This window comes from Pavona decussata, unplaced genomic scaffold, assembly GCF_977016875.1.
Source record: "Pavona decussata unplaced genomic scaffold, jaPavDecu1.1 SCAFFOLD_87, whole genome shotgun sequence".
NCBI classification, from domain to species: Eukaryota; Metazoa; Cnidaria; class Anthozoa; order Scleractinia; family Agariciidae; genus Pavona; species Pavona decussata.
In genome coordinates this window covers 4,152,443-4,175,000 of record NW_028145504.1, presented here as the reverse complement: position 1 = coordinate 4,175,000, position 22,558 = coordinate 4,152,443, and the positions used below count along the sequence as shown (strand labels likewise).

General features: G+C 38.8%; 4 protein-coding genes across 9 annotated transcripts in view; all 4 read right to left on the bottom strand.

Moving 5' to 3' along the window:
- The window catches only part of LOC146474876 (uncharacterized), an 11,118-nt gene extending 9,602 nt beyond the window's left edge, over window positions 1–1,516 (bottom strand). For 4 of the 5 annotated variants that reach the window (XR_014866089.1, XR_014866090.1, XM_085116683.1 and 1 more), the window contains exon 1: window positions 1,400–1,516. Coding sequence is in view for 2 of the 5 variants with exons in the window: in XM_085116683.1 (XP_084972809.1) it covers window positions 1,400–1,447 (48 nt within the window). In the remaining 3 variants the exon portion in view is untranslated. The remainder of the gene's footprint in view (window positions 1–1,399) is intronic. The other variant, XR_014866091.1, reaches the window with a different exon arrangement.
- Window positions 1,517–2,681: 1,165 nt separating this feature from the next.
- Window positions 2,682–3,370, bottom strand: LOC146474875 (uncharacterized). The gene is made up of 3 exons (XM_085116826.1): window positions 3,206–3,370; window positions 2,875–3,115; window positions 2,682–2,772 (listed from the first exon to the last, which is right to left on the bottom strand). Exons 1-3 carry the CDS (start codon window positions 3,324–3,326, stop codon window positions 2,682–2,684), a joined length of 453 nt encoding a protein of 150 aa, XP_084972952.1. The 5' UTR covers window positions 3,327–3,370.
- A 4,220-nt stretch (window positions 3,371–7,590) lies between these two features.
- Window positions 7,591–9,900, bottom strand: LOC146474874 (uncharacterized). The gene is made up of 2 exons (XM_085116686.1): window positions 9,213–9,900; window positions 7,591–7,968 (listed from the first exon to the last, which is right to left on the bottom strand). The coding sequence occupies exons 1-2, from the start codon at window positions 9,517–9,519 to the stop codon at window positions 7,706–7,708; spliced, it is 570 nt and encodes a 189-aa protein (XP_084972812.1). The 5' UTR covers window positions 9,520–9,900; the 3' UTR covers window positions 7,591–7,705.
- Window positions 9,901–11,374: 1,474 nt separating this feature from the next.
- On the bottom strand, window positions 11,375–19,493 carry LOC146474873 (tachykinin-like peptides receptor 86C). 2 transcript variants are annotated; one of them, XM_085116664.1, is made up of 2 exons: window positions 19,360–19,493; window positions 11,375–13,235 (listed from the first exon to the last, which is right to left on the bottom strand). In XM_085116664.1, exon 2 carries the CDS (start codon window positions 12,997–12,999, stop codon window positions 11,965–11,967), a length of 1,035 nt encoding a protein of 344 aa, XP_084972790.1. In that variant the 5' UTR covers window positions 13,000–13,235; window positions 19,360–19,493; the 3' UTR covers window positions 11,375–11,964. The 2 variants fall into 2 exon arrangements, with proteins under 2 accessions (XP_084972790.1, XP_084972789.1); XM_085116663.1 differs by lacking the exon at window positions 19,360–19,493 and adding an exon at window positions 13,873–14,459.
- Window positions 19,494–22,558: the final 3,065 nt, after the last annotated feature.

Sequence of the window (22,558 nt, the reverse complement as noted above, 5' to 3'; positions counted from 1 at the left end):
GTTGATATTTGACTTCAAGGAATAAAGTGAATCTTGAGTAAAAAAAAAATGAGTTAAAATAAGTAAATTAACATTAAAAAATAAAAATGAACCCTTTTTTCTCACAAGGTCTGCATTCAACTCACAGATGCTCACTCAGTTCAACTGGCTCTAAACATGCACTTTGACAATTTGTGGTGGCTCAGAAAAATACCATGGATGCTTTCACTTTGCAAGTGTTGCTTGCCAGCTCCAACTTATAAAATTAATAAAATATTGAAAAATTGATCTTCTCCCACATTTCATTCAGCTGCACCTCCAGGGCTGGAGGGACCTGTAGAGGAAAGTAAGACAGTCATGTTAACTTATGTCCTGACCAGAGTACACAGTGTTATCTCATTCTCTTACTTCAGTCAGCATTCTCACAATGTTTTGTAGTAGCACATGTCTGCCTTGTTCATAGGAAACCCAAGTCTAAATTTATATATGGCTTTGATATAAATAGAAAATTCCAAACTCAAATACGAAAAGATTATTATTAAATGATGATTATTTCATTGTTAACTGTACAGATCTACATGTATGTCTGGGCAGTGCAACTTACATTGTAGTTGCGCCTGCAGTGAAATAGGTCACTCTTTAAGAAAACGTTATCGCATTGATCAAAAAGATTGTTACTTAGTGTTCCCTTTATTTTGCTTGCTATTTTCAACTAAAGAACTATGGTATCAAGTACTGATCAAATACTGTCATTATGCAAGTTACAAAATTGTATTTAGTATTAGTATCATTAGCATTATTGTTCCTGAGTAGAAGTAGCAGAAGTCACGATTTACAACAAAATTAAATCAGTTAAAATAGACTCCAACAGTCATAAATATGAGTGACTTTATTGAGCAGGATTTGGTGACTTGACTCTGAAGCTGCAGTCTTGAGTCTCGACCTTGAGATTACAAAATGGAGTTGAAAATCTACAGTAAAACCGAAAATTGTGCACTTTAAGTCAGTTCTTCTGAGTGATCACAGTGACTGGCTAGGCTGTCATTAACTTTTTAGACAATGTTGCAGTGAGCTTTTCACCCGTAACAATCTTGTTACACTGTAGTTCCTGATCTGAGTAAAATGAGCCATACACTCCACGAAGATCATAAACTGATCTTTACGCCAAATCGAGATCGATCACTCACGTTTTCAGCTTATACCAAGACTGTCATGATATTAACCCGGCTACAAATTACTCCATAAAAACGTTTTCAAAGGCTTCATAAAAAAACTAAATGGGGAATGACCACCTCAACAATCTTCAAGAAGCACATTATTATGCATGCTCGTTGTCTGCATGAATCCATGTTGTCTGTACTTTGCGTGGATGATCACACATCATGCAGTCTTTCACAAAATGATTGGTGTCGAAACTTACCTCTTTCTCAAAAGTGGTTGTCCACAGTTTGCTACTTGAAGCTATCATTTTTTTTAGCTTTAGCAGAGGTAAAATCCAGAGGAAATGTGTGCTGTATACTTGAATCCCGCCCAGTGAATCCCGCCTAAAATCGACAGCTCTGAAAAACGACTGCGCATGCGCTTGGTTTGGCGCTTTCTCGCGCTCAGTTCGATCGTTCGATCAATGAAAGTTTACCGCCATGACGGCTTTACCCTTGCGGGCGATTTCAAGGCGATTATTACTTTTAAACAAGATGGAACTGGACGCAGTTTGACAACGGTTGCGGTGAAGGGAAAGTCTCTGACATACTGAAGTTATTTCGAGGGAATGTTGGCTATCAGAGGAAGTTTAAGGTGGCTAATTCCGACAAAGGTCGCGTCTCCGTTGAGGGTCGTTGAGATGAATCAAGAATGGCAGCCCCCGGTGAGTCGAATTGTCTGATTTCAAGACGTTAGTTTAGTTTGAATAAGATTAACAATTTTCAAAAATTTCAGTGACATTAACGAAAGTAATTCTTTGTAAGCACAATTTAATGACAATTTGACTCCCAAACAAGGCTGCAAACAAGGGATGAAATTGACAAGTCTACACATCATACGTGAACATGTGCTTTTGAAATCATCGTCACTTGATATTACTCGGATTTTATCATGTTTGATTACACATTTCCAACATAAAGTAAATTAATGTTATAACTGTGAAAAACTAAACCTGTTGTCCACTTTTGCCTGAAATGTTTAGTCCATTTTGCTGACAAAATTTGCTTGCCTTGGTTTTTTTAGCTGTATTTTTTTACCCACTTTGTGTACAGCTGTGCTTCCACTCTTTAGTGGAACTTCACATTGGTGACTGTTCCAAGAGTGTAGTTCAAAAGAATGCTGCCACTCTGCAAAGGCAACATGAGCCCCACTGTTCCCATGGAGGTGGCTGTCTAAAAGAAAAATCCCCTGTGTAGTTGGAATAAACACAACTGTGTTAGATCTTAAAATGAAAACTAATGTTGTATGCCCTTGTGCCAGAACTTGTCGCAAGTAGAAAGGCAAGGAAGCTGTTGGATTTGTCTCTGGAACAATGCTCACAGGTAGTTCAGGTCCAACAGTGGTATGTCCAATGGCATTTTTCAGTGCTGTGGATGCTTGAAGCGCTTCTAACACACCAAATGTTTGAGGGGTATTTGTCGCTGAGTCATACATACTATTCCTTGCTAAAATTCGCTGAACAACTATCTGATAGACCCATGTTTGGCTTAGTGGACTCTCCATCACAGGAGAGCAGACAATCCTCGCAATGACATGCCACAGCTGGCTGCATGTAGTCCACTGTCCTTCTGTAGGGCAGAAGTTTTCTGTGACCTGTCACATAGTTGAAACAAATTGGTTTACATTGTTATTATGCTGGTCATAAATGACTGGGTGCAAACCAATTTCCCAAATCACTTAACTCAAAGTACACACCTAAAATATGCAAAGATGTGTAGTAGAGCCACCGCTCTCTGCTCTTGCAGCTGTCTCCTTTTCTCAGTTAGGATTTTACCTCCTGTAATACAGTTGAGAATGTCCTGGGACAGTCCGAGGCTGTTTTTATCCGTGAATTTTTGCATGTCATGTGGATCATAGATCTTGATGTCAGGGGTGGTGATTTGGTGCCTGTACAGAGCCTTTTGAAATTCTTCCAACTTCTTGTCAATCGTTGATTCTGAAAGAAGTAATTGAATTTTCAAATACAAAATGCCATAGGGGTAATGTAAAGTCAAGGTTAAAATGTTCAATTTAATAGCAGCTAGACCTTTCATTTCCATGAGCTGTTGTTTCATCATATTCAGTTGTGTTTCCAGGGTGTGACATTTTTCGGCCTCCTGTTTGTAAAGTTGGTAAAACTCTGTCTCCTTTTCTGTTAAACTGTTCATTGTATTCGTTTTCTACAATAAATGCAACAAAAACATGTTGGTATTGAGAACATGGGTACTTGTAAATGACCTGATAAAATAATACACACTGCTGAGGGAAGTGCGCAAATAGATTTAAGCTTACCTTCTTTCGTTTTTTTATGGCCATACCACTATTTCCTTCGGTTTTTTTGTAGAACTTTCCTTTACACGCATGGCACCACGTGCTCCCTGGTCGATAGTTTTCGTTTTGCTTCCCGTCATTATCGATAACTCCGTAAAGGCTTACAGGAATTTCTACCAGTTTCTTGGAGTGTTTCCCTTGAAAAGGTGAGGAGCAGCGACTGTCCTGCCTCTCGATCACTCGGCGATGCCTAAGGCAAACTACCTCAACCAAACAACCTCCGGCACGTTGGCAGCTCTCGCCAAACCTGGCGGTAGGGGCTTACTATCCCCGTAACAAGCCTCCTTAGTATTCCTTGTTTTACCAGCGAACCAACATCCAAAAACAGACAGCAAAGTGGCCAGAAAAAGCCAACACAGTGCAGTAAACATTGGCGATAATTTTCCCTAATTAGCCGGGATCGTAACTTTAATAAAAATTTCACGCGAAAGGCCGTTTGCGGCACGAAAACAATTTTTTCTCAATTTCTACACCCACTAGATTGTTAGGAAAATATTTTTTCTTTTGAAAACTTGAGTTAACTTTTTTATCTTTTGAACAGTGACCTTATTTTTTCAATTTAAATGCCGTCTGTTTACTTCCCGCGAAATGGAAGTCATTTTGAATGGGCGCGCGTCTGAGCCTGCGTTTTTTGCCGCAGGTCGATGTACATGCGCAGTCGTTTTTCAGACTTGTCCCTAAAATCAACCAATCTCGTACCCAGAGTCTTCAGGCTTTTTGGTCAGCGGGGCAACGCCGGGAAGACTCTGGGGACATCGAAAAAAGTCAATTTTTTTGATTGGCTGTTCCGTAACGGTTTCCATTGTTTTACCGCAGAAATCCTGCGGTAATAAAATTCGATGTCCCCAGAGTCTTCCCGGCGTTGCCCCGCTGACCAAAAAGCCTGGAGACTCTGGGTACGAGATTGAAAATCAACATGAAACGGTGTTTCTCCGAGCCTGCAGTGGAATATCTGCTGACCAAAATGGTGCCCAGTCTTCCCAGTCTGAATGAAATCCAAGATGGCTGCCGGTGTTGTTGCTGTGATTCAGTGTGATTCCGGCCCACGTTTTCTTGCTCATTTTAAAAGCTAGCATTGTACATGAAAATCGTAGGAATTATGAGTCAAAGCACTGTTGTTCTTTTTGGCATTGAATGGAGTTTAGATTCATCAAAGAAGGTTTGTAAGTAATAGTGTTTTCACAAATGCGTTTCAGTGTTGGACGGTGCATTAAGTTATGCGAATACAATCTGTAAACTGCAAACTGTAAGTCTTAACAGTCATATCTTTTAAGCCTTTGTTTAGAAACACACATGCCTACATAGCGTTTATCAACTTAGGACACTGAAGAAAACAGTATTAAGATGTACAAGATGTCACTTGTAAAGAGATTATCACAGTCAGTGTGAGAGTCTTGCTGGCATTTATTCTTAGATCCTGTCAAGATTATTGTAAGGTCTTAATAAAGAATTGAGATAACAGAAAGGTTTTTTTTTTTTTTTACTAGATCTTCATAGAAACTGTTTATAAAAGATCTTTTTATTAATTACCGGTATTGATGCTGAGATCTTACCAAGATAATTGTAAGGTAGTAAGATCTTAATCAGAATGGTTGTAAGATTATGGTACAAATTTCGATTAAGATCTTATTAAGAAAACATTAAGATATAGGTAAGATGTTATCAAAATCTGTTTAAGATCTTATTTTTAATTCATAGTAAGATCTTAACAAGATTCTTGTAAGTTAATTCTTAAGATCTTAACACGAATTCCTATAAGATCTTGTCACAAATTTTGATATGATCTTAATAAGAAAATATTAAGAAATGGATAAGATCTTATTCAAATTTTTTAAGATCTTATTGATTGTTAGGTTGAGGATTTTTTCAAGATTCTTACAAGTATCTTACAAGAATTTAGTAAGATCTTGTAAGATCTTATAAGATCTTAAAATGCTGAAGATTGTATAGTTTGTATTAAGATTTTATAAAGAAGTGCCGTAAGATCTTATTAAGATCTAAAATCTTAACAAGATCTTATTAGGATCTTAGTGTTATTTTCATTCTTACAAGATTCTTACAAGATCTTGCAAGATCTTACAAGGTCTTAAATTTCCACCTGGGATTATAGTGTTGATAATAAAAAAACTCTTTATCTCACCTTTCTGCTAGTTCTGCTCGTCTTTGCAACCTGAAGTCATAGTTCAGAGGGAGGTCTTTGAAGAAAGCCATTTTTGACAGAGCTCCAGGGCACCGAGAATTTTTGAAAACCTGGGGATGAGTTTGAACCAGTCCCCCTTTTTCGAGCTGAGCTTACCACCGTTTTTCTTCCTTTTTCTCGCTTTTACCGCTTAAATTACCAACCTCGTACCCAGAGTCCTCAGGCTCTTTGGCCAGCGGTTAGTCGCCGGCGTTGTCCCGCTCAAAAAGCCTGAAGACTCTGGGTACGAGATGCGCTTTCACCAGAATACTTCGGGAATTTGTCCACACTTACCAGTTCCAGGCTCCTCACGGTAAAACGGCCATGTTTTGTTGATACCCAGACCCGGCCCACTGGCACCAGAAACTTCGGATGCAATTAATGGCCAAAATTTCGGTTTGAATTTCCGAAATTTCCAGGTGTTAAGAGGAACGGTTTTTTCCACTTCAATGAACCGGTCTTTTTTCGAGATGAACTTTCCGGAAATTACTGTTCCATTTGCTTCTGAACCGAAAATTCCAGAATTTTTGACGAAATGGATCGCGCGCACGGTTCAATTAGTGCAGTTCCATTTGTCCAAAGAAATCCACCAAAAATTCTATTTAAATGGTATGCGCTCAGGGTTTTTACAGCGACAAGCCAGGCACCCGTATACGATTTAGAGGGTTTTTCAGAAGTCAAAGTAGTGCCCCCCTTTTAGATTTACAGGTTTTTTACAGCGAGTAGGCAAGGCCCCCTTTTTCGATTTACTGGCTTTTTACAGAATCAAGCCAGTCCCCCTTTTTCGATTTACAGGCTTTTTACAGAGTCAAGCCAGGCCCCCTTTTTCAATTTACAGGCTTTTTACAGAGTCAAGCCAGGCCCCCTTTTTCGATTTACAGGCTTTTTACAGAATCAAGCCAGGCCCCCTTTTACGATTTACAGGCTTTTTACAGAGTCAAGCAAGGCCCCCTTTTTCGATTTACAGGCTTTTTACAGAATCAAGCCAGTCCCCCTTTTTCGATTTACAGGCTTCTTACAGAGTCAAGCCAGGCCCCCTTTTTCGATTTACAAGCTTTTTACAGAATCAAGTCAGGCCCCCTTTTTCGATTTACAGGCTTTTTACAGAGTCAAGCCAGGCCCCCTTTTTCGATTTACAGGCTTTTTACAGAATCAAGTCAGGCCCCCTTTTTCGATTTACAGGCTTTTTACAGAGTCAATTCAATTCCCCTTCTTCGATTTACAGGCTTTTTACAGCGTCACGCAAGTACTACTTTTCAGCGATTGTAAACGCTTTTTTTACATGTTATTTACACGATCTTGTAAGCAATATTTACAGCTTATTTACAAAGAAGATACTGTAAATACGTGTAATATATTTTACAGTATATTTACATGTTCCTCAAATAATCACTGCAAAAAAGGATCGTGTAAATAATATTTACAGTAGTTTCCCATATTATGGTAAAACTGTAAATTTCATGTATATTATGTTTTACAAGTACTCACCTTGTAAATTGAAATTTTCAAAACATGTTCTGATTCTACAATTAATTAAGTTTTTAAACAAGTAAAATTGCTGCGGGGTTGTCCTTAAATCATAATGGCAGCTATTAACAACGGGTTTCGGTAGTAAGTGGACCAGGGGGTGATCACTTTGCTTCATTTCATCCATATAGTTAAAACACAAGTACTCTCTCCTATCAGCCAGTGTTGTTTAAAAAAGTATGTTTGCATTAATTTTGTTAATGGCATGGACTCCAGCTGGATAAGTTATCAGAGACGGAAAGTTCACTGGTCTGCGGCAATTACATAATATTTTCTGCAACTTGCTTGTCCATGTTATTTGAGTTATCAAATTGTTTGATAAATTATTTAGTTTTCATCATGTGCTTTGACCATCCATTAAAATGTTTGCACGGAAAAAGTAAAAGATGGTGTATAGTTCAGTGAAAGTTCAGCTTGTTTTCAGCGCTTTCTTTATCCATTAATTTAGCAAATATGTACATTTCAGTTTGATAATTAAATCTTCTCTTTTTTCCAAGCACTGTTAGTTCATTACTCAGATGTTTCTGCAATATCTGTCTCTTGAGTAGCCTGTTTTCGTAATCTGATCCTCCGGTTTTGGAACCAGACCTTCACGTGTGTTTCTGTAAGCTTGAGCGAGGCAGCCAGCTGCCGACGTTCCTGTCCAGCCACGTACTGCTGTCTGGAGAATGTGCTTTCCAACCTTTCCGACTGTGTTGGCGTGAAGATGGTTCGCGATCTTTTCCTGGGTTTTCCTTTCCCCTTCCTGTTCGCTTCACTCTTGTTGTTTTCCTCTAAAAGAGCAGTAAAAATAACCTAATTCTTGTTTTTACAAGCCATGACAGCGTAAGCATCAAGGGCGTTTGAAGTGAAAATCAGCAATGTGGTGCTTATCAGCATTTTCCTGCTACAGTAAGGTGGATTGTGGAATTCTGCCTTTTGGTATTTGAACTCCATCCCACCCCTCCCCCGCCTCCTCCCCCCCCCCCCTAAAAAAAGTCCAACGCAGATCTTCCATCCCCGCGCCATCTTAGTGGCATGGGGCAATGCAAGCAAAGCTTCCCTCGCTCTTAGTATTTCCCCCACAACGCACCATTCCGTCTCAACTTACTTTCGGAACAACCATACACTGGTTATTTTGTAATTAATGCGTGGGTTGGAAATTGACCCGATGACAATTTAAGGTGGCGTTGATTTCATATATAGAGATAATGAAATTTTAAACGATGGAGCAGCTCAAATATTCTGTACAATGTTTTAACAAGAATTCGTATTCTAAATGACTTGTAACCCATTATACCTATTCTCTCAGCCAATAGTTCAATGACTTAGGGTGTGTTCGATTGACCCTATTCCTGAATAGGAATACGTACAATGTTGACAAGAAGTCCCTCATAAGAGGTTTTTGGAGTTACTAGAGTGCAGAATCTATCTTAAATTATCATGTGTCAGGGAAAGTTTACAGAAATATCTTGCCAAATTTACCTAACGAGAGAAATCTAACAGCCATTCCGCTCATTCCTATTCCGGAATACGGTCAATCGAACGCAACCTAAATTAAACTTGCTGTATGTCAGTCAATTTTAATGATCATCCATTACGTACGGAATACAACATGTATGAAAAATGTACTCCCGTCTCTTGGTTGAATGATCATAAAAAAATTAATTCCTTTGGAATTTGTACATGTGTTGTGTTTTTCTTTGTTTCAACTCAACGCCTGTATGAAATTCTCCTTTAAATGTGATATAAGGGATCTTCAGATCGGACTTCAAGAACGAGATTGAATACAAGTGCGACTTTTCAAATCCAGTTCGCGTGCTTTAGATAATCACTTGTTACACTGTCTCGTTTTTAGGGTCTCCCTGTCGTTCTTCCCTATTGTTTACCAGTAGATGAGTTCTGGAGATGTAACTGCTTTGAAATTTGAAAGTCGTACTGGTATTCAGATCTGAAGGCCCCTATTAATGTGACTGGCTAGTGCTTTGCGATTAAAAGGTTGTTAAGTAATCAAGTCACAAAAATCGTTCAGGCGCACCTGAATCTGTTTGCCAGTTGGCAGCGCATGCTCCGTGTGAACAGCAGTGATGATAGGGGATAGGTGAATATTCTGCAGGACCAGGATCCCCAGCGAGCAGGAGCTGGGGATAGAGGAGAGACGAACAAACGCGAGCTGCTGGCGGAGACGTCGATGAAGAAGACAAAATGGAGCGGATAGAATAGGAACTTGAAAACTGAGAGTTACTGCTTTCGTCAGCGTATGGCAGCAATTCTGGAGAGGTTTGCGTTGCAACTGAAGGGCCCGTGACAGAGGGTACAGACATTGTTGGGAAAGAAGAGAACATGTCTGTTGCAGCTAATTTAACTAACAGCCGGTATGATGGGACACAAGTTATAAAGACCTTTTAGATTACTGCACGCTTTGATTATTACTTTGTGGAAACACTTGTTGTCTCTCACAGGAAAATAGTTTTCCAGCGCGTGATGGTTATTACTCGTAACTTTTAATTGAGGTGATTCTAAACTCGTGTACCTCCTGAAGTTTGCAAATTAACAATGGTACAATTATTAAAAAATTTCTTAAGAAGAAGCCTTCTCACCTTAATAGACGGTAACATAAGAGGGTGTTGCTTGGTAGCTTTCAGTTTTAATAATTACACCAAAGAATTTCATCCACAGCAAGGAAGTTACAATGAGCTTTTATAAAATAAACAGCAACATTTAATTTTAATGGTGAACAGTTACGATTTCATTCAGAAATTCAAAGGTTAGAACCGCCTTGTTTAGCGTGATAAACAGCATTTTAACGATCACACTTAAGTTTTAATTCCACAGATACAAAAGTTAGAAGCACCTTTTCAACATCGCAAACAGCACTGTAGGACAGTACTGCTTAATGGCTTTCCTGTGAATGGCCGCATCGTAGGATTTCTTCAACGGACGCTGAGTTTATTTGAACCATCTTTAACTGCGTAATAAATAGTATACCACATTGAAGCACTGCTCATTAATTTTCGTTTCCACGGCCTCACTTTGTTAGTTTTAGCCAGCAAGAGCTGAGAAGCAGGGAAAAAAAAAAGTGCGTTTCTGCATTTTTCCCTGCACATAATTGTTTTGGTGGTTTTAGTTGAATCCGTGTTAAATGTGGTTTAATATTATCTTTCTGTTCTCGTTGGTTATATTGTTCTTTTTTGGAAGTGACTGTCAACAAGAAATAAAATGAACAGATGCAATAATCTCAGGCTTTTGTTTCTGTCTCCTTGTCAGTTAATGGTGCGTCATTTAAGCCACTGAGGGCTTGGCTATCAACCGGAACATTAACAACAATGGCGCAGCAGTGAATAATCGTTTTTCAAAAGAAGTCTTCAACTCAATCGATAATAGATTTCCCGAACTGGACTCTTAAACAAAAATAATCTATTAAAGAATGGGAAATCTTTGATGAATTTAAACATATAATTTGTGCGTTTTATTATTTTCTTGCTTAATAACTGTTTTATGGTTAAAAGCCTTATTAGTGAGATCAGATCAGCTGGGGACCCTTAAAATAAAGTCTCATGGAAAATGTGTTCCTTTTCCAAAGCAAATGCGTTTGTTGTCATCTGCGATGACACGTCTTTGTTTTTGATGATTTAACGAATTCTTACAAAAGTTCTCACTTTTATACTTTTCCTGTAGCAATGAAAAAGAGTGCGTTCGATTGAACGTGTAGCAGCATAAGAATACGTACAATAGTTGTTGAAAATCCGTCATAAGAGTGTTTTTTAGTTTCCGGGATACAAAATGGCTCTTGAATATTCTATACCAGCAAGCATTGCAGACACTCATTCTTAAGTTTACCTAAAATGAGAGATCTAGAGGCTTTTCGTTTATCCTTATTCCGATACTCATAAGGTCAGTCGAACTGAACGCGAGTTAACTATAACTTTTTATCTTTAGCACACTTGCCGATTTTTCCTGCATTCCCGCATTCCCGCTCCTTTTTCACGAGAATCCCGAATCCCGCACTATTTTCACCGCTATCCCGAATCCCTTTTTTTCTTTCCCAGAAAAATGCATTAAAAAATTTTCTGCAAAAGCTAATAAATTTAAGATCGGATGTAGATTGGCCCTTTGGATTGATTTTTTTAATTCAAATAGCTTTTCTACCTCAGTATGACGAAAGAGCACGATGTGACAGCGTGATGGGTCGAAAGTAAGTAAAACCTTTATATAGACACGATAAGTATTTAAGCTATGCAGCTTGTGGGGTCGTCCTGTACGCATGCGCACTGTCCTTGATAGGAAGTTTACAGGAACAGCCTCCACCGCGTCTTCTTCGTGGATGCCACTGTCTTCATCGTTGCAGGAGTCAGAATCATACTCAGACAGCTGGTCACCGATATCTTTAGCTGAACTGGGTTCTTCGTTGACTTGGTCGCCGACAGGTAGCTCTTTCCTATACATGTTTAGAGGAAGAGTTCCTGCTGCATGCTTTGTGTTGTTCTGACGAACCGAGAGCTGTAAGCTTACAATTTTCAAAATTTCCAATAGCAAAAGAGCTGCATCTGTGCAACTTGAGTGACGTAACTTGGGGTAACTTGAAAGGATCGTAGCTCTTTCGCGGGAAGGTGATCTATTCTTGTTATTGCACATGTTAAGAGATAATATTACACGATAGTAAACAATATGTGAAAAAAGCTGCACGTCAGCATTTATTTCGAAGGAGTCACCTTAAAAGCAGTGTTTAGTTTGTACATAACCGTTTTACCTTTGTGACAAGTTTAACCTTTCTTGTTCGGCTACTTTTCCTACACTGTGGTGCTACAATAGACACCATTCTTCAAACTATCGGCACAAAAAGATGTTTCAGTGGAATGCCTGTTGTTATTGTCATTTGTTGTTATTGAAGACACTTGCAAATGACTTGAACTACTTTCCACTCTGTGTCTCCTCACGGAACTCGCTGTGCAAGGTAAGATCAGTTTGAAGGCTCTCACAAAAGTGGGCATGCGCCATGCGTACAGAAACTGATTTGCTGCACAGTTGAGGAGCGCCATCAGAAACTGCAAATCACGTAGCCAATGAATGGTCTCACAACTGCATACGTCACAGAATAGAATGACGTAAACCATGACGCATGAAGATACGTTACAGAAAATGAAGGCGAAAAGTACGAGGAGGAAAGATCTTGTTGCTTTCTTCTCGTATTTTAGTCTTTGTTCCCTAAATCTGTCATTCTCTGTTGTTACACCCTGTTCAACATGCGCATGGAGGCTTTGATAGATCCGAACGTACGCATACGTTATGGTAACAAGGGTAGCGATGACTATTAAATTAGCAAAGATAAAAACGAAAGTGTAGAAACCGATCGCAAAGTAAACAAACGAAACAGCGATGGAGAAAATCCATATCATAACAGACGCGGCGATTGTTTTTGAGCGCGAGCAAGTTCGCCGGTATTTTGAAGTAACGGTGAGGTATCTCTCAGTGGTTAGTGCTGAAATGCTTAGCATTGAAGCAGTGCACGATATGAAATAAACGAGATGAACAATCGCTATACGATTCATGACTTCGTCGCCTTTGGCCTCTCTGATATGAAACACGACAAAAGACGGCTCCGTTATTAAACTAGTGATGAGGTCAGCGATGGCCAGATTCAAAACTAGATAGTTGAATGAAGATTTGAGTTCTTTGTTTGGATCTTTTATGATTGCCCAGCAGATTAACAAGTTTCCTGGCATCGTTAAAGCACACAAGATGGCTGCTATGGTTGTCGTTGTCACGGACAGCTCAAAAGGTGCTCTTTGGTCTTCGCAGAAATTGCTCCCAAACAAATACACCATCGTGACGACTCGACCTGGACGAGATAAGCGCTCGACTGAAACTTACAATACGTGAATGTAGCCAGCTGTATCTTCTGTTAATACCACTTGTAAATTGTTATTCATCTCGCGTCAGATATATTTATCTTCCTGTATCGTATTTTATCAGTGTTATCCTTCTTTGTAGCGTCGCGCGGAGAACACTGGTAAGTGGTGATTTGAGTGTGATGATATAACTTCAAATCCTCGAAGTTTCCCTGCAAAAATAAACAGAACAAGATTCGCTGTAAACATTGGCGAAACTCAAATTAACATTTTGTGTTGCACACGAAAATTTTTAACAAACAGCACCAAAGGAAAGTGCTGCTCAGTAACTTGAATCCTGAGAGGATTATAATCTACTATTACCACCACCTTGTACAGCATAACAGACAGACGTTAGCTTACGTTTGAACATAGTTAGTAACTGGTTTGAATGGCAACAGTTAAGAATTTCGTCCTAAATAGAGTAAAAAGTTAGATTACCTCCTGCAACAACACGACAGGACTAAAACATATTTACGTACGTAAAACCAGCTAAATTCACGTCTGTACGCACGCAAAATTTATGCGACACTGGAAATCCACCTTAAGATAGTGCTCAATACCGAGATAACATCCATGCACACACTCAAAACCTGCAAGATCCAGGTTACAAGGATCGTTTGTTTGTGGTTAATTTATACAACAACAAAATTTTTTGACAATCCACTAGAACGAGTCTTTAAGACACAGGTTTTGAAGTGTTTCTTGATCATGTAACTGGGCAGTAAAAATGAAATCAATATATTTCTGGAATTAATAGGAATTTTTATATGCATTTCTTTTTTCAGAGACAAATGATGTGTAACTTACCTTGTGAAGCAAAGTTGTGGCGTTAAAACAGATTTTCACTTACAGCAGTAAAATCCAATAAATACATATTACTGTGTCTACAAAACAAAGACCTTAAACGTGCGATATGTCACGAGTAGGGCAGGTAACAAGAAAAATAATTACTTTGTCATATTTGAACAAACCAAGATATGCCTTTCATGAAAACGCATATAAATATTCTGGTTAGAATGGACGCAAGAATACCTTTGATGACTCTGAAATATTGCGTCCGCGAAAACAGTGGATGTAAAATAAAACTTTGGCATTTGAAGGAAGCAATCTCTGTTAACTGAATGTAATTTAAATCAATTCAGTTTTTTGGCAGTGCACCCTACATGTGAAGCAACACCACCTTGAACTTAAACTGTATTCACATAAGTTTTCGTTATATAGCTTACTGTGGTTCTGAAGGAAATCGCGGGAACAACAGCGGTTCAAGGATCTTTGTGTACTCGCTCTGACAGCTCTATTACTGAATATCATGCACCGTGCAGGTTTGTTGACTTTCTGAGTATAAGCCACTTGCGTACGGAGCACACATGAGGGACAAAGGTAAACTTTGTGAATTAAATAGTGTCTGTGGTTCTATGAGATAATGGTCCCCGTAGGTTTTGAGCGTCCCTTCTAATATTTCTCATGTTGGAAGAATTAGAATCCTTGGTAAAAACAGACGAAGTGCAAATGACAGGCCTTGTCAATTCTTAGGTTTCGAAACAAATTTTGAACGAGAATTTCCACTTTCAAAGTGATGACACCTGGCTTTGTAAAATCCGAATTTAGATATCTGAGCTGACGTCTATCAGTCTGATGCTTGTTTGCCAAGAATTTTTCACCAATAGGATACTGCTACTTAGTATCTTCCATTTTTTAATTATCTGTATGCTAGGATTTTATCCACAGACTAAAAATTTACAATTATGTTGCTATACGTAATAAAACGTACCACAAAAAAGTGTTGTTTGTAAGATTTCATTCGAGTAGTCAGAGACACTTAATTGGAATTCCATTTACAAAATATCATTCAAAAGTAAGAGCCACCTTTTACAACGTGATAAACAGCACCAAAGGAGAGTACAGGTCAACAGCCTTCATTTGAATGGTCTAATTTTGGCGTTTCATCCACAGATTCAAAGGTTAAAACCACCTTGTACAGCATATTAAACCGCCAGCGCCACAGGAAAGAGCTGCTCGGTAGCTATTATTTGAATAGTAGCACTTGAGGTTTTTTCCCCCATAGATTCAAATGGTAGATTTAGGTTACAGTACTCAAGATTTGATTTTAGAAATAAAGGAGTTAAAATGCATTCTTCGCTCACTTTTTTGTTACCGTGTTAGTTTGCTTGTTTCCACAAATATGAAGTAGCCATCAAGTGGCAGCGGCCTCTTGAAACGTTAGCGAGTTTATTTTGTTGCTTTTCATCATTGCAATGTGTACAACGCTTTTGATAATCCATATCCTAATTAGAGCCATTTTTTGTTGGCGTTCCAGCAACCATCGTTAATCGCAAGCAAGCGAAAAGCTTTACAAATACGCATGGAAACATTTTTATACGTGGCTCCTATCTCATTCTCAGAGCCTTTGCGCGTTTAGGCTAGAGGAGGCCACACGCTTTGCGTCCTTGCTGCTGATTCAAAAGAAGCCTCTGGGAACAAGATTGTGGTTGCTTTTGACAACGCAGCAAAATGAGTGCGCATGCTTAAGCCGCGTGCGCCATTCCCGCGTATAAGGAGCGGCTACCACCGTATTTCCTTAAAAACAACCAGGTTTTAAAAGGTCGGCATTAGATAACATAGGGTGAAGCGGTCCCGCCTGATCGGAATTTTCCGATCGTCCTTGTGACGTCATCGTCCGACTGCTTTCACGAAATAAACAAATATGGCGCTGAAGTGCTTTATTATCCTTTGCATTGTGTGATAAATTTGCCGGCGGCCAGCTCTGTTGGGACAACTATTCCTCAGTTTACACACTGAAGGACTGACAAAGCAGATTTTTTCGAGGAGTGGATGAATGTTTACATGCCTTTACCATTTTATCTTTGCCCACCGCTTCACTCGATGTTACTTCTTTGTACTGTTGCAGAGGACACTACATAACATAGGGTGAGGAGGATCCGAGCCCAACTGGATCCAGTCTTCGTTTGGAAAAGTATTCCTCATTAATTATTTGACTCAAAAGCAGTTCTTTCGATGAATACATGAACATATGCTGTTATATGAATTTTCAACACCTGATGAAACTGTTTACATCTTTCACGAAAGTACTGTTTAATACTTCTTTGTACTGTTTTTGCACTACATAATAGGGTGAGGGTGACGTGTAGTGGCATTTGCAGAAATGAATCATAAACAACAAGTGATTTTTCGTTGCAGGTCAAATAAAGCGCGATAATGTCAAACACAACGCGTGCGCTTTTTTTGTGTTCTTTGACCGATATTTGGGAAGAGTAGCAATAACTCCCTTCTTCCGCTGAACTGCCTATATTAGCGGGAACCCGGGAAAATCTGGCGGGAGATTTGAGTTGTAATTTACCTTTGCGTAGCTCGCGTCTTGATAATGGAAGAAAATTATGATGACTTTGCTCCTTGCGAACAAATTCCCAAAAGAACCTGCTACGTTTCTTCTATGGATCAGGTCGCAAAGCTAATAATTTTCAAGTTTTGAAACGAAAAATACTGTAAAGTTTTCCTGTTACAAGGGTACTGGTAACTTTGGAAATCATGGAGAGTTAATATTTATTAATTTTTGGTTAACTTTTGCCCCCATAATACAGTTCTGCTGAGTCCTGTCAATTGCTGCAAATGTGGGGATCTAACCTTTGGAATAATAATAATTAAAAAAGAAAATCAATGGATTTAGAATCCACAGGATGACACTGAGACACTTCTTACAACAATAACAACACAATCCTTCCTTTAACTTAACATGTTGTGATCCTTTTTTTGAATTATGGAGTCCCTCACATACACAAAACTTCAATTAGAAGAAAACGTGTTTACTTAGTGAAAATTAGGAACTTCACTCTGGACAGTGCTCTTTTGTTATTTAGAATGTTTGGTGACTCTACAAATTCAACCCCAGGAGAATGCCCCTTACAAGAAATCTACCCCAGCCCCCTCGCCCCCTTCCCATTGCCATGCCCTGGAGAGGCTGATGAAAGGATCAAATGGTTGAAAAAAAAAGGGGAAAACTTCTGATTAGGTTTACTCAAATTGTTAATGTGGTTGGATTATTTCAGAAGTCTGGATACAACAATTGCATAGTTGTAAATGCAAATGTCACCATAGATGCTATTTGTTGCTGGGTACACACCAGAGACATAATTCCTATAAAATTGCAGTTTGTAGTCTTTCATGATCACATGCATGCCCTTTCTGGTCTTGGTATCATGTCCGAAATTCAAACAATTTTTTTTAAAATAAAAACAGGCACCAATATAGAGACATCAATGCTTGCAATGTGGTCGATTGATTTTCAAACTATAACACTGTGCCTAGATTACAGGAAAGGAAATCACAGACTTTATTTTATTTCCCATGATTAAAGATAGCAAAATATTGTCCAATATAGTTACTTTTAACATTACAACAGGGAGGAGGACTAAAGCATTTACCTTTCGGGCTTTTACAAAGAAGCTAGTCCTCCCATTAAAAAAATATAAATAAATATATTTTTATACACTTCAACATAGGTTGTTGAAAATTCATGTATTCATCGAAAGAACTGCTTTTGAGTCAAATAATTAATGAGGAATACTTTTCCAAACGAAGACTGGATCCAGTTGGGCTCGGATCCTCCTCACCCTATGTTATGTAGTGTCCTCTGCAACAGTACAAAGAAGTAACATCGAGTGAAGCGGTGGGCAAAGATAAAATGGTAAAGGCATATAAACATTCATCCACTCCTCGAAAAAATCTGCTTTGTCAGTCCTTCAGTGTGTAAACTGAGGAATAGTTGTCCCAACAGAGCTGGCCGCCGGCAAATTTATCACACAATGCAAAGGATAATAAAGCACTTCAGCGCCATATTTGTTTATTTCGTGAAAGCAGTCGGACGATGACGTCACAAGGACGATCGGAAAATTCCGATCAGGCGGGACCGCTTCACCCTATGTTATCTAATGCCGACCGTTTTAAAATGTCGGTGATTTTAAATTTTTCTGGAATTTGTTTCAATTCGTGGGGGAAAAGTCCAAAACAAAACATCTAAGGTTGTTACATTCAAGAAAGTTCCCAAAGGGTCTCATTCACTACATTCATTTTTAACAAATGTCTCTGCAACAATAGTGAATTTTCTGATGGAGATGCCTGAGCATTCAAGTCGAGCGCGCGTAGAGAAACAAGAACTCCGTTTGTCGCATGAACCTAGTTTAATGGCCTGAGCTCCCACGAGTGTCCTGAAGCTCAGTGGCAGAGTATCCGAACTAATAATCGGAAGGTCTTTACAGGTTCCACTCCTGATAGGAGCACTCGGATTTTTTTCCGAGTATGCCTGTGTCACTTACTGAATAATAGATCATTCTCATTTATTCACCAGGCTTAAAATATTCCATGAACCCCGTTGTATATAAGTTAATTTGCATGATGGCAATTCTCGTTATCGGTTTATCTAGGGGTAAATGTCCGCCGCTGTGAAAATCTGTTGTCTGAGGGGCAAAATTCGGGAAAAGTTTGTCTTTTAAGGTAATGCTTGTAAGACCAAAGCTCGCAATTTAACGCCTTTAGGGAATGCTAGCAAAAGCAAACAACGTTCAAGCCTCTCTTTACAAAATCACGAACTAGTTTAGCTCCTTAGCTAGTCTGAGCACCTTGAAAATATTTGCCCCTAACAAATGAATTATCTTTACTGAGCTTTGTGTTTTTGTGAGCGCCGTTTTGCAGGTAACTCTCAACATTCAACTTAAATCACTATTCCGATGACTACAATCTTTTCCTGTCTTAACCCTCTCACTCCCAAGAGTGCCATATGGCACAAAAAGTCATTACATGCCCAATATTGGGTCAATTTGTATCAAATTTGGACACCAACAGATCTTGGAGAGATCTGCACAATGGAAGCATAAAATCTTACCCCCCCTCCTACATAAGACATGATTAACCACCCCTCCATTTTTTGTAACTTTTTCCTCTTACACTTTTAAGACCAAGTCACCATTTGACAAGTAACTATGTGCTGAGATCTGCAAATTAAGCTATAGTTTAGGAGTATACCCAGTGTATAAGAGAAGTGAGATGTATTTTAAGGTTTATATTTTCTCGTTTTAAACACTTTTCATTCTCTTCTGTTACTTCCTTTGTCTTAGCTGGAATGATTTATACAATACCCCTGATAAAACCTTTTAATTGGTGTATTACAGTTGGTGTAAGGGTTCACAGTTGCCATTTTACAAAAATACGACATTTCCCATGGGACTGAAAGGGTTAATTCGAAGCTAAAGGAAACTCTGCACGGTGTATCGAGGCTCTCACCTGTTCGGGTTTCTTGGGCAAAGACGACTGACTCGACTCTCCGTTACTGTTAAATTTGTAGAATTATTTTGGGGGAAACTTCTTTAGAAATCCGCCAGCATTATTCAAAACTAAAACCAGACAGAAGGATCGAGTAATTCTATATCTTAAGCTTAGAAAATTGCTTGGAAATCAATCCAGACACTCAGGAAATTGTGTCTGCCACTTTATTTGTGTTTAAATTTATTGCCGACGCTTTCAGCCCAAATACGTCTTGAAGTGACTGGCAGCATTGCTGGCATTATTGAAAATAACAATCCACTATGTAATTATCGGCAGCTAATGTCAGTGTAGACTAATTTATTCTTCTCAGATAAGGTTGATTAAATTGGGTGCAAAATTAAAATGGCAGGTTTTTTTTTTTTTTTCATTTTCAAATACATAAATGGTATTTTGTATGAGGGCGGTTCTTTTTATAATTATGTCGACAATTTTTTTGTGAAATCTGTTGTCTGAAAATCGATCAGGATGATTGTATAAGTCACAAGACACGTGACGTGTGACCCACGCGCTCAAAATACCCCTGCTGGATACGCTTCATTTACTGCAGGAAAAAGCTACGTTTCACTACTCGTAGTACGGTAAGGTGACAAAAAGTGCCCTAGAATATTAATTAAAGATATTTTAAAATTCTTTTAAAAGCTCTTTTCATGTTTTACTTGTTTACAATTCTCACCGAACTTGCATCTTTGTCAGTTCTGCCAAGTGACTGATATGGCGGGAAAATGTTGAGCCGTCAGTTGCTGTTTTCAATGAATCTTTCCTGCGTAAATTAAACGAATACACTGCAAATAGTATCGGAGTATAGATTTAGTGAAATTTCCACTTAGGGGACTACACAAGTTGGGATTAAGTGGCTGTTATAAAAAAAGCTATGTGAAAATAACAAAAGTAAGCAGTTTTTTCATTTCTTTTGAACCTTATCAGTTTGATTCGAAGATTTGCTTCCCGGAAACCAGGTCGACATTTGAAACAAAAAGCCGCATGTTTTAATTGCATGTTTCATTCTGGAGAAAAGATCCAAAAATCATACCTTTTTCAGCTGATTCAGTATTCCCGTGCTTTAAGCCCATGCATACAAAGGCCTTAGTTGATTACTGATACAGTAACAGTCATTTAGACAGTCATTATTTTTTACTTAACTTATTACACATTAATTATTGGTATATCTTTAAATTATATTCTGTAAATATATACTAATCAACTGCACTACCCGCCTAGATTAGCCTATGCTATTTGCGGGCTAGTGCATTCTTGCCTTACCTTCGTGAAAAATGTGCTTTAATAAATTGAATTGAATTGAATTGAACAGTATACATCTTCAGTTCTTCTTGTCGCAGGTGTAAAACGAACTTTATTTATTGCATGTTTTCAAATGCTTCAATTACAATACATCCTTTAATTAAATAACTTCAAACTGACATAACTTAAAATAGCTTTGAAAGTTTATCGTGACGGTGAAAATTCCCACGTTTAACCTACCCTGCGACGGACAATCTCGCTTCCCCCCCCCCCCCCCCACGCTCTCCCCCCGCCCCTTTTCCCCACTCGTTTTAAGAAGTCAAACAGTTCTCAATTCCCAAGGGCGATTTCGGCAAAGGAAAATTGGGGAAATGTCCGTCGCAGATTATGTTGCGGTTGATACATTTTCGTGCCATTTGACTGCTTCACTCTTGTAACGAGACTTAGCAGTTCCCAGGAGTTCGGACAGTTCGAAGTGGAACAAAACAAAAGAGAGAATTCTCCCTAGATAACCGTCAATCTTTCGCGTGCATAGCAATTTTGCTTCTCGCGGCTCTCCACTATCTGAACGCCTTGGAGCAGGGTGTTTTGAGACAGGATGTAAGAAACGTTTTCTAGTGTACCATCACTCTAGTTATAAACACAACAGACGAAAAACATAGTGAATAGGAAGACAAGGAGGAGGCTTGTATTCCCGTAAACCCTTCTAAATTTCTTTGTATTCATAGATTTCTCGTTTTCCAGTGTACCACTGCCCTCGTCAAGTCTACAAGACAAGTGTACAATTCTTGAGGAGGAATGAAAAAATGGTAAATTGGAAGACAATGACGGGGCATATATTCCTGTAATCAGTGTTTGATTTATTTTTTCCAGAACGGTTTTTCGTCTTTTGTGCTTGTAGCAAGTCTATAATGTAATCCTGTCTATAGTTCATTTCCTCCAGTTCTTTCCAATTTAATTGCTAAGTTGTTGGGATCAAATCGTCATTGTATTCTCATAACTTTTACTGAAAATTCATAGATGCTCCTTATTTTCGACCTGCACGAGAAGACGCATTCTCTTAATTGGCTATTTGGTAGGTTCAAGAACCTAGGGGTCTTCATGACAAACAAAATGCACTAAATTATTCAAGATCTCTGGGTTACGTTTGATTATGTTTCATGAACTTAATGCGATGCTCAAAGTAGTTTTCCTCATTTTTATTCCATCGTTTTATTATTTGACTTTGTGAAGTTTATTGTTCACGTTTCAAGTCTTTGTCTCTTGTTATAGCGCTCCCTGTCGCTGCGGGATGTACTTTGCATTCATAAAGAAAGCGACTACTGTAGTACTCGAAAGCCGCCAGACTTTATATATCCAAAATGTAAACAACCGGAAAATGTTTTAATTACTCGAGAAATTTTGTATTTACTTCAATAAAAGCTTCATGTGAAGCTTGGCACCTGTCGTACTTCGATCCATCAATTTCCTTGTTTCAACTGTTTTTGCTTAGTTTTATTAAAATGAGCTAGCCTATAGCGATAGCCAAAGCTGGCCTTATCGTTGGCGGGCCTTCTAGCATCAAACCAACAACAAATAACTAGTTTTTTCATCATCTAAAAAAGTGTTTCAGACCAAATTCCAACCATAATTTTTTGTCTCTTTCCTCCTTCCTGTTCCAGCCAAAAAATAAGAACTCTCGTCTTCCCTTCCTTCTTCGACACAGCGCGAGTTTGCTCAAGTGTCAAATTTGTTGCTTTCATCACGCTTATCCGGCAAAGATTTCAACATTTCCTCGACTCACCTAATCGATTCCCGCATGGTATTTTAAGCCCCCGCCGCACCCAAAAATGTCAACGAAACTTCACTTGAAACCTGGGGTGGGGGGGGGGGGGGGTACTCCCTTATGTGACCTTAACGGGGACGTGCGGCCCAATAG

What these genes read in the sequence shown, in the direction of transcription:
- LOC146474874 (XM_085116686.1), bottom strand. Translation starts at nt 9,519, where the DNA reads ATGTTCTCTTCTTTCCCAACAATGTCTGTACCCTCTGTCACGGGCCCT. An exon ending in CAACTGGCAAACAGATTCAG is followed by an intron (nt 7,969 to 9,212) that starts GTGCGCCTGAAC and finishes CTGCTCTTTTAG; the next exon opens with AGGAAAACAACAAGAGTGAA.
- LOC146474875 (XM_085116826.1), bottom strand. Translation starts at nt 3,326, where the DNA reads ATGAACAGTTTAACAGAAAAGGAGACAGAGTTTTACCAACTTTACAAA. An exon ending in ACAGCTCATGGAAATGAAAG is followed by an intron (nt 3,116 to 3,205) that starts GTCTAGCTGCTA and finishes TACTTCTTTCAG; the next exon opens with AATCAACGATTGACAAGAAG. An exon ending in CACATCTTTGCATATTTTAG is followed by an intron (nt 2,773 to 2,874) that starts GTGTGTACTTTG and finishes ACTATGTGACAG; the next exon opens with GTCACAGAAAACTTCTGCCC.
- LOC146474873 (XM_085116664.1), bottom strand. Translation starts at nt 12,999, where the DNA reads ATGGTGTATTTGTTTGGGAGCAATTTCTGCGAAGACCAAAGAGCACCT.